The sequence below is a fragment of the Somniosus microcephalus genome, chromosome 5, assembly GCF_052327205.1.
Source record: "Somniosus microcephalus isolate GS21.2 chromosome 5, FLI_Smic_1.0, whole genome shotgun sequence".
Lineage (NCBI taxonomy): Eukaryota > Metazoa > Chordata > Chondrichthyes > Squaliformes > Somniosidae > Somniosus > Somniosus microcephalus.
Genome location: NC_140991.1, coordinates 18,179,467 through 18,196,383, shown reverse-complemented (window position 1 = coordinate 18,196,383; position 16,917 = coordinate 18,179,467). Strand labels below are relative to the sequence as shown.

The 16,917-nt window shown below is 51.7% G+C and overlaps 1 protein-coding gene across 3 annotated transcripts in view; it reads right to left on the bottom strand.

Moving 5' to 3' along the window:
* Positions 1–16,917, bottom strand: part of vill (villin-like) — a 198,020-nt gene that overhangs the window by 14,373 nt on the left and 166,730 nt on the right. For all 3 annotated transcript variants that reach the window (XM_085987391.1, XM_085987390.1, XM_085987388.1), the window contains exons 13-16: positions 8,081–8,239; positions 7,312–7,491; positions 3,157–3,302; positions 183–327 (exon numbers count right to left, since the gene is read on the bottom strand). In XM_085987391.1, coding sequence (XP_085843517.1) covers positions 183–327; positions 3,157–3,302; positions 7,312–7,491; positions 8,081–8,239 — 630 coding nt within the window. The remainder of the gene's footprint in view (positions 1–182; positions 328–3,156; positions 3,303–7,311; positions 7,492–8,080; positions 8,240–16,917) is intronic.

Genomic DNA, 16,917 nt, shown 5'->3' with positions numbered 1-16,917 from the left:
GATCGAATGCACCTTCTAGTCCTGTAAATAGGTACTGAGTCTTGGGTTTGTGGGGAACAAGGGAGGCCGAGTTCGGCAATCCTCCCCACAAAGAACAAGGCCATTTGCCGAGGGTCTGTGGGACTGAGCTGCTCAGTAATGATGGGGAAAATGTTGATGACCATCTCTGAATGTCTTCATACCTCTTCCCACGTATCCAGCAACATGACATCATCCTCATCGAGGTCCTCTTGCGAGAAGTCATAAATTTCTGTCATGATGAATCGCCCAGTCTGATTGGAGCATTCAAAGAGGCGAGGATCATACTCACTTTCTTCTTCCTGAAACCTTACGTTCACATAAAGAGTTACTAACCCAGAGTGAGATTGACAGAGAGGGTCATCACTGACCAACACAGAGTGAGATTGAGAGAGAGAGAGAGAGTCATCACTGACCAACACAGAGTGAGGGTGAGAGAGAGAGAGAGAGTCATCACTGACCAACACAGAGTGAGGGTGAGAGAGAGAGAGTCATCACTGACCAATAGAGTGAGATTGAGAGAGTCATCACTGACAAATAGAGTGAGATTGAGAGAGAGACATCACTGACCAATAGAGTGCGATTGAGAGAGAGAGAGTCATCACTGACCAATAGAGTGCGATTGAGAGAGAGAGAGACATCACTGACCAATAGTGAGATTGAGAGAGTCATCACTGACCAACAGTGAGATTGAGAGAGAGAGTCATCACTGACCAATAGAGTGAGATTGAGAGAGAGAGTCATCACTGACCAATAGAGTGAGATTGAGAGAGAGAGTCATCACTGACAAATAGAGTGAGATTGAGAGAGACATCACTGACCAACAGAGTGAGATTGAGAGAGAGAGTCATCACTGACCAACAGAGTGAGATTGAGAGAGACATCACTGAACAATAGAGTGAGAGTGAGAGAGAGAGTCATCACTGACCAATAGAGTGAGATTGAGAGAGAGAGTCATCACTGACCAATAGAGTGAGAGAGTCATCACTGACCAATAGAGTGAGATTGAGAGAGAGTCATCACTGACCACAGAGTGAGAGTGGGAGTCATCACTGACCAATAGAGTGAGATTGAGAGAGAGAGACATCACTGACCAATAGAGAGTGAGATTGAGAGAGACATCACTGACCAATAGAGTGAGATTGAGAGAGAGAGTCATCACTGACCAACAGTGAGATTGAGAGAGACATCACTGACAAATAGAGTGAGATTGAGAGAGAGAGTCATCACTGACCACAGAGTGAGAGTGAGAGAGAGTCATCACTGACCAATAGAGTGAGATTGAGAGAGTCATCACTGACCACAGAGTGAGAGTGAGAGAGAGAGACATCACTGACCAATAGAGTGAGATTGAGAGAGAGACATCACTGACCAATAGAGTGAGATTGAGAGAGAGAGACATCACTGACCAATAGAGTGAGATTGAGAGAGAGACATCACTGACCACAGAGTGAGAGTGGGAGTCATCACTGACCAATAGAGTGAGATTGAGAGAGAGAGACATCACTGACCAATAGAGAGTGAGATTGAGAGAGACATCACTGACCAATAGAGTGAGATTGAGAGAGAGAGTCATCACTGACCAACAGTGAGATTGAGAGAGACATCACTGACAAATAGAGTGAGATTGAGAGAGAGAGTCATCACTGACCACAGAGTGAGAGTGAGAGAGTCATCACTGACCAATAGAGTGAGATTGAGAGAGTCATCACTGACCACAGAGTGAGAGTGAGAGAGAGAGACATCACTGACCAATAGAGTGAGATTGAGAGAGAGACATCACTGACCAATAGAGTGAGATTGAGAGAGAGAGACATCACTGACCAATAGAGTGAGATTGAGAGAGAGACATCACTGACCAATAGAGTGAGATTGAGAGAGAGAGACATCACTGACAAATAGAGTGAGATTGAGAGAGAGAGTCATCACTGACCAACAGAGTGAGATTGAGAGAGAGTCATCACTGACCAACAGAGTGAGAGAGTCATCACTGACCAACAGTGAGAGTGAGAGAGTCATCACTGACCAATAGAGTGAGATTGAGAGAGTCATCACTGACCAATAGAGTGAGATTGAGAGAGAGTCATCACTGACCAACAGAGTGAGAGTGAGAGAGTCATCACTGACCAATAGAGTGAGATTGAGAGAGTCATCACTGACCAGAGTGAGAGTGAGAGTCATCACTGACCAATAGAGTGAGAGTGAGAGTCATCACTGACCAATAGTGAGTGAGAGTCATCACTGACCAAAAGAGTGAGAGTGAGAGAGAGAGTCATCACTGACCAATAGAGTGAGAGTGGGAGAGTCATCACTGACCAATAGAGTGAGATTGAGAGAGAGAGTCATCACTGACCAGAGTGAGAGTGAGAGAGAGAGTCATCACTGACCAATAGAGTGAGAGTGAGAGTCATCACTGACCAATAGAGTGAGTGAGAGTCATCAGTGACCAAAAGAGTGAGAGTGAGAGTCATCACTGACCAATAGAGTGAGATTGAGAGAGAGAGTCATCACTGACCAATAGAGTGAGAGTGAGAGAGAGAGACATCACTGACCAATAGAGTGAGATTGAGAGAGAGTCATCACTGACCAATAGAGTGAGATTGAGAGAGTCATCACTGACCACAGAGTGAGAGTGAGAGAGAGTCATCACTGACCAATAGAGTGAGAGAGTCATCACTGACCAATAGAGTGAGTGAGAGAGACATCACTGACCAATAGAGTGAGATTGAGAGAGAGTCATCACTGACCAATAGAGTGAGATTGAGAGAGTCATCACTGACCACAGAGTGAGAGTGAGAGAGAGAGAGTCATCACTGACCAATAGAGAGTGAGAGTGAGAGAGTCATCACTGACCAATAGAGTGAGATTGAGAGAGAGAGTCATCACTGACCAATAGAGTGAGAGTGAGAGAGAGAGTCATCACTGACCACAGACATTGAGATTGAGAGAGAGAGACATCACTGACCAACAGAGAGTGCGGTTCAGAAAGCCAGTGAGATGTCACAAGCTACATTTCCTAAAGTCACTAGGATGGTGGGGGGATGCAACAGGTGGGCTTTATATACATTGATTTTGACAGTGTTTTGTACAATTACCAACAGCGATTCCCGTGGTTCGATACTGGCAGGTGATCCTTACCTTTTCTCACTCGCATAAGGTGCTCTCCCACCCAGAGCTGCCCAGAAGTCTGAGGGCTCCTGACCCTCCAGAACCGTCTGCTTCTCGTGCTTGGTCAGGTTGTTGGCCACGGCCTTCGCCATCTCACGCTCATCCCCACTGCATCCCTGGGGTTAGGAACAAACGCTCACTGTCAATCGGGTAAAAAAAATTCCAGATCTTTCTATTGCACCCTCCATAAATGTGAGCTCATCCAGATCTCTGTTGCCCGTATCCTAACTCACGTCAAGTCCCCTTCACCCATCGCCCTTGTGCTCGCTGACCTACATTGGCGTCCGGTCCGACATGCCTCGATTTAAAAATTCTCATCCTTGTTTTCAAATTCCTCCATGGCCTCGCCCCTCCCTATCTCTGTAACCTCCTCCAGCCCTACAACCCTCCATGATCTCTGCACGCCTCTAATTCTGGCCTCTTGAGCATCCCCAATTTTAATCGCTCCGCAATTGGTGGCTGTGCCTTCACCTGCCTAGGCTCTAAGCTCTGGAATTCCCTCCCTAAACCTCTCCGCCTCCCTGCCTCTCTCTCCTCCTTTAAGAAGCTCCTTATAACCTACCTCTGTACTATTGGCCCAGTAATTCCGGGCCCAACGTGTGAGTATGGACGGGGTTTTCAGCATGCACAGCGCATGTGCGGAAAACCAGCATTTCCTGTCCTCTGAACCAAGGGGTTCAGAGGACGAACGCATGCGCGCAGGAGTCTGCGCGTGCGCGCTGAAATTCCTTTTTTTCCCACAGGTGTGTAAGGGCCTCTCCTTTTTACGAATGTAAAAAGGAGACGTAAGGACTTCATTCTTTAAGGTAAGCGGTCTATTACTTAAAATTATAACATTTTTTCCACAGCTTTATTGTTTTTAAGGACTTTACAGTAAGGTATGTGTAGTTTTAGACTCAATTTTGAAAAAATAATTTTTTTCAAAAATTTGATTAATTGTTTAAAATAATTTTTTTAAGTTATTTATAGTTTATTTAATTATTGGGATGTTTTTTAAAATTTTATTTAAAGTTAAACTAGTCTTTTGGGCGCCCGTACTTTTCATGAGTTTGACAGTTCTTACTATCAAACTCATGAATGAAGTTTCCCCTCCCCTGATTGGCTGCACAGTGCTCACCTGATCCCAGCCGGCACATCGAACTAACTACGCCGCTGGATCAGGTAAGCACAGCGCGCCGACATCTGAACCGGGCCAGTGACAGGAATTCCAAGCAGGCCCAGGCTTCAGATGTCGGTGCGCCGGGTGAGTGCACATCGGGGGCTTGCACGCGCGGCAAGCTCCCGAACCTAATTTCTGGGCCAATATCTCTTTATGGTGTCAAATTTTAATCGCTCCTGTGAAGTGTCTTGGGACGTTTCACTATGTTAAAGGCACTATATAAATACAAGTTGTTGTTGATGATACCAGAATTGAGCCAAACACATCAGAGGAACAAAAAAAGAGTTGTGGGAGGTGTTCGAGGTTATGAAGAAGACTCACAAAGTGGATCCAGGTAAATTATTGGTTGTGGCAAAGGGAAGACCAGAGAGAGGCAAGTTAAAAATTGGGATGTTGGGGACCTCTCCTCTGTGGCCCACCTCCATGCCTTTGCTCTTGTATAAGGTTTATTTATTTTATTTGTTCACAGAATGTGGGTGACGTTGATCAGGCCGGCATTGATTGGCCAGCCCTCGCTGCCCTGAGAAGGTAGGGGTGGGCCGCCTTCTCCTTGGAAAAAAAAACCTCACTCTGGTCCGTGTGGTAAAGTTGCTCCCACCACTTGTTAGGCAGGAAGTCCCAAGATAGTGACCCAGCGACAATGAAGGAACTGCCAAAATATGTCCCAGCCGGGATGGTGTGTGACTTGGAGGGGCACGTGGAGGAGATGGTCCTCCCATGATTTCGCTGTTCTCATTCTTTTTGGTGGCAGAGGTCACGGGGCTGGGCGGTGTTGTCAAAGTGAGCTTCGGAAGTTCCTGCAGTTGATGCTACCTGTCCACTCCTACTTGCCCCAACATAGCCACCACATTCCCTGCAATGACTTCTCCTCTTGTCCACCCACCATCACTGGAGGGTACCCCAAGGTTTCATCCTTGGCCCTCCTTCTATTGCTTGTCTAACTTTTTTCCCTCCATAGACTTCCAAACATATGCTGACGACACCCAGCTCCATCTACCCACCACTCAACTCTACGAGTGTTGTCCGATTTCTTGACTGACAACAAGTCGCAGATGAGCCAGAACTTTCTCCAAAGTTCAGCCCCAGCTGGAGTATTGTGTCCAATTCTGGGCACCACACTTTAGGAAGGATGTCAAGCTTTGGCGAGGGTGCAGAGAACATTTCCCAGAGTTATATCAGTTAATTCATTTAAGTGAGTTCACGTTAGAAGGCTGCAAGTGTCAAGTGAAATTATAAGTTACCAGACAGAGACTTAGCTGATAAGCATTCGGCTACAAACTTCCTTTGTCCGAGTCCCCTTAGATCTCTCCGCTGTCCTAAGGATTAACACCTCCAAGGACACATCTGCGCAAGGCAAGTGATAACTCGCCTATAAGACGGGCTTGGGCCCTTTAACTGTCTCCAGTTGAATTACTTGATTGACAACTCAGTCAAGGTGAAGGCTTGGGGAGTTATTCTTGTTGAAACCGAAGTCCAGCTAATTGGATCAGGTAAAGTGTTAGAACAGATACTTCGGAATTCAACAAGACCTGTTCAGCCGTTCCCCTGGAGCTTGAGTCTTGTGACACAGTGAATTCTCTGCTACGTTCTTTCGTAAGTGTCTCAAGTATATGTGTAATTATTAGTAATAATAGTTATCATTGTACGCTTAATTCCTATGAAAGTCAACAAATGCTGTTGAACCCTATTACCTTGTGGAATAACTTAGGATAGAATCAGAGAACAGTACAGCACAGAAGGAGGCCATTCAGCCCATCGAGTCTGTGCCGGCTCTTTCAAAGAACAATCTAGTTAGTCCCACTCCCCCGCTCTTTCCTCATGTCCCTGAAATGTTTTTCTCCATCAAGTATTTATCCAATTCCCTTTTGAAGGCTATTATAGAATCTGCTTCCACCACCCCAAGTCAGAACATCCATTCCCTAACAGGTACGCAGCCTGTTCTCATTTGCCGACACTTGGGATAAGAGCATAAGAAACAGGAGCAGGAGTAGGCCATACGGTCCCTCGAGCCTGCTCCGCCATTCAATAAGATTCAATAAAACAAGAAGGCAGATTATTATCTGAACAGCAATAGATTGGGAGAAGGGGAAGTGCAACGAGACCTGGGCGTCCTTGTGCACCAGTCGCTGAAGGTAAGCATGCAGGTGCAGCAGACGGTTAAGAAGGCAAATGGTATGTTGGTCTTCGTAGCGAGAGGGTTTGAGTACAGGAACAAGGATGTCTTGCTGCAGTTGTACAGGGCCTTAGTGAGACCACATCTTGAGTATTGTGTGCAGTTTTGGTCGCCTTATCTGAGGAAGGATGTTCTTGCCATGGAAGGAGTGCAGCGAAGATTCACCAGGCTGATACCTGGGATGGCAGGAATAACATATGAGGAGAGATTGGGTCGATTGGGCTTGTACTCGCTGGAGTTTAGAAGAATGAGAGGGGATCTCATTGAAACTTATAAAATTCTAACAGGACTAGACAGACTAGATGCAGGAAGGATGTTCCCGATGGTCGGGGAGTCCAGAACCAGGGGTCACAGTCTAAGGATAAGGGGTAAGCCATTTAGGACAGAGATGAGGAGGAATTTCTTCACCCAGAGAGTGGTGAACCTGTGGAATTCTCTACCACAGAAGGCAGTAGAAGTCAATTCATTAAATATATTCAAGAAGGAGTTAGATATATTTCTTAAGGCTAAAGGGATCAAGGGATATGGGGAGAAGGCAGGGACAGGGTACTGAGTTTGGATGATCAGCCATGATCGCATTGAATGGCGGAGCAGGCTCGAGGGGCCGAATGGCCTACTCCTGCTCCTATCTTCTATGTTTCCATGTTTCTATGGCAGATCTTCTGTCTCAACTCCGCTTCCCTGTCCTAACCCCACATCGCTTGATTCCCTTAGTATCCAAGCCCTCGAATGCCCCTTAGCTCCGCACCTATGGGTGCCCCCACACATCCCCCTCCCCCCACAGTTTGCTTACCTTCCCACACCACAGGTAGGTTATTTGGTCCGTCTTCAGGACAAAGATGTCGTTGGAGTTGAGGTGGGAGGCGCGGGCGGGCACCTCGGTGGCTTTGGTGTTCAGTTCATCCGTGCCGCGGACCTGGAAGAGTCTGACGGGCAGCTCGTCCGGCTTCCTGCCGCCGCGTCCCGTTCCACCCTACGGTCATCGGACAATAAAAAAAAGGGCCAAGTTATCACTAGTAGCTTTGTGTTTGAGCAGCGTGGACCCCCACTGCCTGCCACCCACCCCCCTCCCAACCTTGTCGTGGTTGCTCTATTTGGTTAGGGCGCCGGGCCTTCAATAGCCCAAGGAGACCGGACGGTAGATCCCGCTAGTTCGTGCGGAGTTAGTCAATCTCGGCCAGTGGTAGCATTGGTGTCCTTGGTGATCTCTGCTAGAAGGGTCGGCTGGGGTGGGGGGAAGGAGGGCGGCAGGGAGCGTGGAGAAGATCAGCCGGGATCCCTGCTGCCGATCACCATCCGAGTGACCTTCTAGGAACTGCACACGTGAGCACAAGACCAGGCTCGTCACCCCGCCCACCCCTCCCGCTGTCGAATAGCCTACTGGCATTCCCTCTCCATGCTCAGGCATGGACGATGCGGGGGGGGGGGGGGGGTGGTTAACCTTGAGGGCGAGAGCTCCTCACTCTTAAAACGCACTAACTCTATAAAGCTCCGAAAAGCGGACGCCGCGAAGAGTAGCGATGAGGCCGAGGTGCCGAGACCAAAAGGCTGAAAAGGCTCACCTCGTAGATGATGAGTTTGCCTTTAAAGATGGCCAGGAAGTGCCGCGGCTCCTTGCTCATTGTCACCCGCACCTGAACTGGCTCGCCGTTGTACCTGTTGTCGATGTTGACGGCTTGATAGGCGGAAGCAGCAATCTCATCCCGGGAAGCGTGCAATCCCTGAATAGCCAAAGACAGACAGCATTACTGTAGCCCCTAGTTCATCACCTCAGGAAGGAGGTCGAGGCCTCGGGAGACGGTGCGGAGGAGATTTACCAGAAAGGGTACCAGGGATGAGGGAATTCAGTCACGTGGAGAGACTGGAGAAGCCGGGGGGGTTGTTCTCCTTAGAGCAGAGCAGGTTAAGAGGAGATTTGGTAGGGGTGTTCAAAATCATGAGGGATTTTGATGGAAGTAAATAAAGAGAAACTGTTTCCAGTGTCGGAAGAGTCGATAACCAGAGGGTGACGTAAGAAAACTACTGAGCACTTGGTTTGAGTGTAAAACAAGGCTTTAATCAACTGTTTCACAACCATGAGTTTCTAGTTACATCACTAGTTCCTGGTTACCAAAAACGTCCTGAGCAAGCTGGGCCCACGCCCGAGTATTTATACTTTCCTTGGATGGCGCCACCAGCTGGCCGCCCAGTGTTATCTCATGAGTCATTTCCACATGAATGGTAAGATTCATGACAGGGGACGCAGATTTAAAATAATTGGCAGAAGAAAAGAGGGGAGATGATGATTTTTTTTAACACAGAGTTGTTGTACCAGTGGATGTGGTGTATTTGGATTTCCAGAAGACATTCGATAAGGTGCCACATAAAAGGTTACTGCACAAGATAAGAGCTCACAGAGTTGGGGGTAATATATTAGCATGGATAGAGGATTGGCTAACTAACAGAAAACAGAGTGTCGGGATAAATGGGTCATTTTCAGGTTGGCAAACGGTAACTAGTGGGGTGCCGCAGGGATCAGTGCTGGGGCCTCAACTATTTACAATCTATATTAATGACTTGGATAAAGGGACCGAGTATAATGTAGCCAAATTTGCTGAAGATACAAAGATAGGTGGGAAAGCAAGTTGCGAGGAGGACCCAAAGAATCTGCAAAGGGATATGGATAGGTTAAGTGAGTGGGCAATAATTTGGCAGATGGAGTATAATGTGGGAAAATGTGAGGTTCTCCACTTTGGTAGGAAGAATAGAAAAGCAAAATATTTAAATGGAGAGAGACTACAGAATGCTGCAGTACAGAGGGATCTGGGGGTCCTCGTACATGAAACACAGAAAGTTAGCATGCAGGTACAACAAGTAATTAGGAAGGAAAATGGAATGTTGGCCCTTATTGCAAAGGGGATGGAGTATAAAAGTAGGGAAGTCTTGCTACAACTGTACAGGGCGTTGGTGAGACCACACCTGGAGTACTGCGTACAGTTTTGGTCTCCTTATTTAAGGAGGGATATACTTGCATTGAAGGCAGTTCAGAGAAGGTTCACTCGGTTAATTCCTGAGATGAAGGGGTTGTCTTATGAGGAAAGGTTGAGCAGGTTGGGCCTATACTCATTGGAGTTCAGAAGAATGAGAGGTGATTTTATTGAAATATATAAGATTCTGAGGGGGATTGACAGGGTAGAAGCTGAGAGGATGTTTCCCCTCATGGGGGAATCTAGAACTAGGGGGCATAGTTTCAGAATAAGGGGTCACCCATTTAAAACAGAGATGAGGAGGAATTTCTTCTCTCAGAGGGTCGTAAATCTGTGGAATTCTCTACCCCAGAGAGCTGCGGAGGTGGAGTCATTGAATATATTCAAGGCAGAGATAGACAGATATTTGAACTACAGGGGAGTGAAGGGTTATGGGGAGCGGGCAGGGAAGTGGAGTTGAGGCCAAGATCAGATCAGCCATGATCTCATTGAATGGCGGAGCAGGCTCGAGGGGCCGAATAGCCGACTCCTGCTCCTATTTCTTATGTTCTTATGTTGTGATCTGGAACGCGCTGCCTGAAAGGGCGCTGGAAGCAGATTCAATAGTAACTTTCAAAAGGGAATAGGATAAATACTTGAAGGGGAAAGCATTTACAGGGCTATGGAGAAAGAGCAGGGAGGAGTGAGACTAACGGGACAGCTCTTTCAAAGAGCCGGCACAGGCACGATGGACTGAATGGCCTCCTCCTGTGCTGTACAATTCTATGATCATATCAATCCGCCACACAACCACAACAACATAACCGCTGGTTTAATATGCACCGTTGGGGGGGGGGGGGGGCGGTGTGAGTTGGGGTTAGAGTGGGGAGGGTGATGGAAGGGGTGGGTTGTAGGGGGGGAGTGGGAGGGGTGGAGTGGGGAGGGGTGGAGTGGGGAGGGGTGGAGTGGGGAGGGGTGGAGTGGGGAGGGGTGGAGTGGGGAGGGGTGGAGTGGGGAGGGGGGGAGTGGGGAGGGGTGGAGTGGGGAGGGGGGGAGTGGGGAGGGGTGCAGTGGGGAGGGGTGGAGTGGGGAGGGGTGGAGGGGGGAGTGGGAGGGGGGGAGGGGTGGAGTGGGGAGGGGTGGAGTGGGGAGGGGTGGAGTGGGGAGGGGTGGAGGGGGAGTGGGAGGGAGGAGTGGGGAGGGATGGAGTGGGGAGGGGGTGGAGGGGGAGGGGTGGTGTGGGGAGGGGGAGGGGGGGAGTGGGGAGGGGAGAGTGGGGAGGGGTGGAGTGGGGTATGATGGAGTGGGAGGGGGGAGTGGGGAGGGTGGAGTGGGGGGGGAGTGGGGAGGGTGGAGTGGGGAGTGGGGAGGGGGGAGTGGGTGGAGTGGGGACGGTGGAGTGGGGAGGGGGTAGAGCGGGGAGGGTGGAGTGGGGAGGGTGGAGTGGGGAGGGTGGAGTGGGGAGGGTGGAGTGGTGAGGGTGGAGTGGGGAGGGTGGAGTGGGGAGGGGGTGGAGTGGGGAGGGTGGAGTGGGGAGGGTGGGGAGGGGAGGGGGTGAAGTGGGGAGGAGGTGGAGTGGGGAGGGGGTGGAGTGGGGAGGGGAGGGGGTGAAGTGGGGAGGGGGTGGAGTGGGGAGGGGGTGGAGTGGGGATGGGGTGGAGTGGGGAGGGGGTGGAGTGGGGAGGGGGTGGAGTGGGGAGGGGGTGGAGTGGGGAGGGGGGAGTGGGGAGGGTGGAGTGGGGAGGGGAGGGTGTGAAGTGGGGAGGGGGTGGAGTGGGGAGGGGAGGGGGTGAAGTGGGGAGGGGGTGGAGTGGGGAGGGGGTGGAGTGGAGTGGGGATGGGGTGGAGTGGGGAGGGGGTGGAGTGGGAAGGGGGTGATTAAACACACAGACAACAAAATGAAACTGGCTATCCTAAAACTCTTCAACTTGGTTCTGAGTGTCGGTTATTTCCCTGATATCTGGAACAAAGGACTCATAACGCCCATATACAAAAGTGGGGACAAAATCGACCCAAACAACTATCGAGGCATCTGTGTAAACAGTAACCTGGGGAAGGTATTCTGTAGCATCATAAACAAAAGACTTATAAACTTCCTTGAGGAGCACAATGTCTTGAGTAAAAGCCAAATTGGATTCCTGCCAAACTATAGAACATCCGATCATATCTTCACCCTACAGACCCTAATTGACAAACACGTTCACCATAACAAAAGCAAAATCTACGCATGCTTTGTAGATTTCCAGAAGGCTTTCGACTCCATCTGGCATGACGGTTTATTCCTGAAACTTATCGAAAGTGGGGTAGGAGGGAAAACATATGATGTAATTAAATCAATGTATACAAACAACAAATGTGCAGTTAAAATTGGAGACAAACAAACAAAATACTTCCCACAGGGGCGGGGGGTGACGCAGGGCTCGCCAATCTCACCGACACTCTTTAATATTTACATAAATGGATTGGCAAAACTACTTGAACAATCTACAGCACCCGGCCTCACCCTATATGAATCCAAGGTTAAATTCCTCCTCTATGCAGACGACCTGGTTCTGCTGTCACCTACTAAAGAGGGGCTACAGCAAAACCTGGACCTGCTGGAGTCGTACTGCCAGACTTGGGCCCTGACAATAAATCCCCAAAAAACCAAAGTCCTTGTGTTCCAGCAAAGATCCAAACATCAGGGACCCAAAATAAATTTCACAGTAGGAACAACCAAAATTGAACAAACCACTAACTACACATACTTGGGCTTAAAAATCAGTTCTACGGGAAACTTCAAACTGGCTGTGAATGAACTGAAAGAGAAAGCAAGAAGGGCTTTCTATGCCATCAAAAAATCAATCCAAATAGAAATCCCAATTAGCATTTGGCTCAAAATTTTCAAATCAGTAATTGAACCAATTGCACTCTATGGCAGTGAGGTATGGGGACCGCTAACTCAACAAGAATTTGCAAAATGGGACAAACACCCAATTGAGATCCTACATGCAGAATTCTGTAAAAGTATCCTCCGGACTCAAAGGAAAACAGTAAACAATGCATGCAGGGCGGAACTAGGCCAATATCCATTAATAATCACTATCCAAAAAAGAGCCACCAAATTTTGGAATCACCTACAAATGAGCAATCCCCAATGCTATCACTACGACGCCCTGAAATGCCAAGAGCTGACCATAAAGAAGAATACCCTCAGTCAACTAGTCCTGGGACTCAGTGAAGTAACTACTAACAATACTAACAATAACCAGCCCCAGGACAGTGACAGGGTAACACAAAGAATTCGACCCAACACAATCGTCGCTAAGCAAAAGGAAAAATATCTGACATATTGGGCAGAAACAACAAAAACCCAAAGCAAACTCAATTGCTACTTGGCCCTAAACAGACAATACAACATAGCTGATTACCTGACCATGGTAAAGGATAACAAACTGAGAAGAACCTTGACAAGGTACAGACTTAGCGAACATAGCCTAGCGATCGAAAAAGGCAGACACAGGCAGACCAGGCTGCCAAGAGAGGACAGGATATGCTCGCACTGCAGTCAGGGAGTGGTGGAGACAGAGATGCACTTCCTCACAGCTTGTGGAAAATATCAGGGCATCAGGGAGAATTTCTACCAAAAATTCTCACAAATATGCCCTGATTTCAGAAATCTGAATGACAACCAAAAACTCCCATTCCTACTGGGAGAGGAGAGAAGCTGTATAACACTGGCGGCACGCTATGTTACAGCTTGCCATGAACAGAGAGCCAACCAGTAAACTAAGAAAAGAATATATATAAACAATGCGAATGTATATTTATACACTCAGGGATATACCTGTTTATACACTGTATGAATAGAACTGCGTTTATGTGGTAAACCATAAATGTATTTTGATGCTTTGGCAACATAAGATGTAACTTATCATGCCAATAAAGCGATTTGAATTGTGAATTGTGAATTGTGGGTGGAGTGGGGAGGGGGTGGAGTGGGGAGGGGGTGGAGTGGGGAGGGGGTGGAGTGGGGAGGGGGTGGAGTGGGGTTGGGGTGGAGTGGGGAGGGGGGAGTGGGGAGGGGGTGGAGTGGGGAGGGGGTGGAGTGGGGAGGGGGTGGAGTGGGGAGGGGGTGGAGTGGGGAGGGTTACAGCTTGCCATAAACAGAGGGAAGCAGATTCAATAGTAACTTTCAAAAGGGAATAGGATAAATACTTGAAGGGGAAAGCATTTACAGGGCTATGGAGAAAGAGCAGGGAGGAGTGAGACTAACGGGACAGCTCTTTCAAAGAGCCGGCACAGGCACGATGGACTGAATGGCCTCCTCCTGTGCTGTACAATTCTATGATCATATCAACCCGCCACACAACCACAACAACATAACCGCTGGTTTAATATGCACCGTTGGGGGGGGGGGGGCGGTGTGAGTTGGGGTTAGAGTGGGGAGGGTGATGGGAGGGGTGGGTTGTAGGGGGGGAGTGGGAGGGGTGGAGTGGGGAGGGGTGGAGTGGGGAGGGGTGGAGTGGGGAGGGGTGGAGTGGGGAGGGATGGAGTGGGGAGGGATGGAGAGGGGAGGGATGGAGAGGGGAGGGGTGGAGTGGGGAGGGGAGGGGCGGAGTGGGGAGGGGAGGGGGGGAGTGGGGAGGGATGGAGTGGGGAGGGATGGAGTGGGGAGGGATGGAGTGGGGAGGGGTGGAGTGGGGAGAGGTGGAGTGGGGAGAGGTGGAGTGGGAGGGGGGAATGGGGAGGGATGGAGTGGGGAGGGATGGAGTGGGGAGGGATGGAGTGGGGAGGGGTGGAGTGGGGAGGGGTGGAGTGGGGAGGGGTGGAGTGGGGAGGGGTGGAGTGGGGAGGGGTGGAGTGGGGAGGGATGGAGGGGGAGGGATGGAGAGGGGAGGGGTGGAGTGGGGAGGGGTGGAGTGGGGAGGGGTGGAGTGGGGAGGGGTGGAGTGGGGAGGGGAGGGGGGAGTGGGGAGGGATGGAGTGGGGAGGGGTGGAGTGGGAGGGGGGAATGGGGAGGGATGGAGTGGGGAGGGATGGAGTGGGGAGGGATGGAGTGGGAAGGGGGGGAGTGGGAGGGGGGAGTGGGGAGGGGTGGAGTGGGGATGGGGTGGAGTGGGGAGGGGGTGGAGTGGGGAGGGGGTGGAGTGGGGAGGGGGTGGAGTGGGGATGGGGTGGAGTGGGGAGGGGGGAGTGGGTGGAGTGGGGAGGGGGTCGAGTGGGGAGGGGGTGGAGTGGGGAGGGGGTGGAGAAGGGAGGGGGTGGAGTGGGGAGGGTTACAGCTTGCCATAAACAGAGGGAAGCAGATTCAATAGTAACTTTCAAAAGGGAATAGGATAAATACTTGAAGGGGAAAGCATTTACAGGGCTATGGAGAAAGAGCAGGGAGGAGTGAGACTAACGGGACAGCTCTTTCAAAGAGCCGGCACAGCTCTTTCAAAGAGCCAGCACAGGCACGATGGACTGAATGGCCTCCTCCTGTGCTGTACAATTCTATGATCATATCAACCCGCCACACAACCACAACAACATAACCGCTGGTTTAATATGCACCGTTGGGGGGGGGGGGGGGCGGTGTGAGTTGGGGTTAGAGTGGGGAGGGTGATGGGAGGGGTGGGTTGTAGGGGGGGAGTGGGAGGGGTGGAGTGGGGAGGGGCTGAGTGGGGAGGGGTGGAGTGGGGAGGGATGGAGTGGGGAGGGATGGAGAGGGGAGGGATGGAGAGGGGAGGGGTGGAGTGGGGAGGGGAGGGGTGGAGTGGGGAGGGGTGGAGTGGGAGGGGGGAATGGGGAGGGATGGAGTGGGGAGGGATGGAGTGGGGAGGGGTGGAGTGGGGAGGGGTGGAGTGGGGAGGGGTGGAGTGGGGAGGGATGGAGAGGGGAGGGATGGAGAGGGGAGGGGTGTAGTGGGGAGGGGTGGAGTGGGGAGGGGTGGAGTGGGGAGGGGTGGAGTGGGGAGGGGAGGGGGGGAGTGGGGAGGGATGGAGTGGGGAGGGGTGGAGTGGGGAGGGGTGGAGTGGGAGGGGGGAATGGGGAGGGATGGAGTGGGGAGGGATGGAGTGGGGAGGGATGGAGTGGGAGGGGTGGAGTGGGGAGGGGTGGAGTGGGGAGGGGTGGAGTGGGGAGGGGTGAAGTGGGGAGGGGTGGAGTGGGGAGGGGTGGAGTGGGGAGGGGTGGAGTGGGGAGGGGTGGAGTGGGGAGGGGGAGTGGGAGGGAGGAGTGGGGAGGGATGGAGTGGGGAGGGGTGGAGTGGAGAGGGGGAGTGGGAGGGAGGGATGGAGTGGGGAGGGGTGGAGTGGGGAGGGGGTGGAGGGGGAGGGGTGGTGTTGGGAGGGGTGTTGTGGGGAGGGGGAGTGGGGAGGGGAGAGTGGGGAGGGGTGGAGTGGGGTATGATGGAGTGGGAGGGGGGAGGGGGGGAGTGGGGAGGGGGGAGTGGGGAGGGTGGAGTGGGGAGGGGGGTGTGGGGAGGGTGGAGTGGGGAGGGGGTAGAGTGGGGAGGGTGGAGTGGGGAGGGGGTGGAGTGGGGAGGGTGGAGTGGGGAGGGGGGGAGTGGGGAGGGTGGAGTGGGGAGTGGGGAGCGGGGTGTGGGGAGGGTGGAGTGGGGAGGGGGTGGAGTGGGGACGGTAGAGTGGGGAGGGGGTGGAGTGGGGAGGGTGGAGTGGGGAGGGTGGAGTGGGGAGGGGGGAGGGTGGAGTGGGGAGGGTGGAGTGGGGAGGGGGGTGTGGGGAGGGTGGAGTGGGGAGGGGGTGGAGTGGGGACGGTAGAGTGGGGAGGGCGTAGAGTGGGGAGGGTGGAGTGGGGAGGGGGTGGAGTGGGGAGGGTGGAGTGGGGGGGTGGAGTGGGGAGGGGGTGGAGTGGGGAGGGTGGAGTGGGGAGGGGGGAGTGGGTGGAGTGGGGAGGGGAGGGGGTGGAGTGGGGAGGGTTACAGCTTGTCATAAACAGAGGGACAACCATTAAATCTGAAAAAAAGAGTATATACAAATTATATGAATGTATATTTATACACTCAGGGATATATCTGTTTATACACTGTATGGATAGATCTGCGTTTATGTGTTCAACCATAAATGTTTTTCGATGCTCTGGCAACATAAGATGTGCCTTGTCATGCCAATAAAGCGATTTGAATTGAATTGAATTGAATTGAGTGGGGAGGGGTGGAGTGGGGTGGGATGGAGTGGGAGGGGGGAGTGGGGGGGGAGTGGGGAATGGGGGAGCGGGGGGGGAGTGGGGAGTGGGGGGGCGTGCGGAGGGGGTGGAGTGGGGAGGGTGGAGTGGGGAGGTGGGGGAGTGGGTTGGGGGGATCCCCCATCCACTTAGCTCAGGGGGTAGATGCACCGCTCAGCATGGTACGGGCTAGTCTGGTTTGTCCTGAGTTAGTTGCCGCTTGGCCTCAATGCTGAGGTGTGGATGTCGGGGGAGCACAGACCAGGCTTACCTGCCACACTCGCTGTGGTTTAATAACCTGCCAGCAG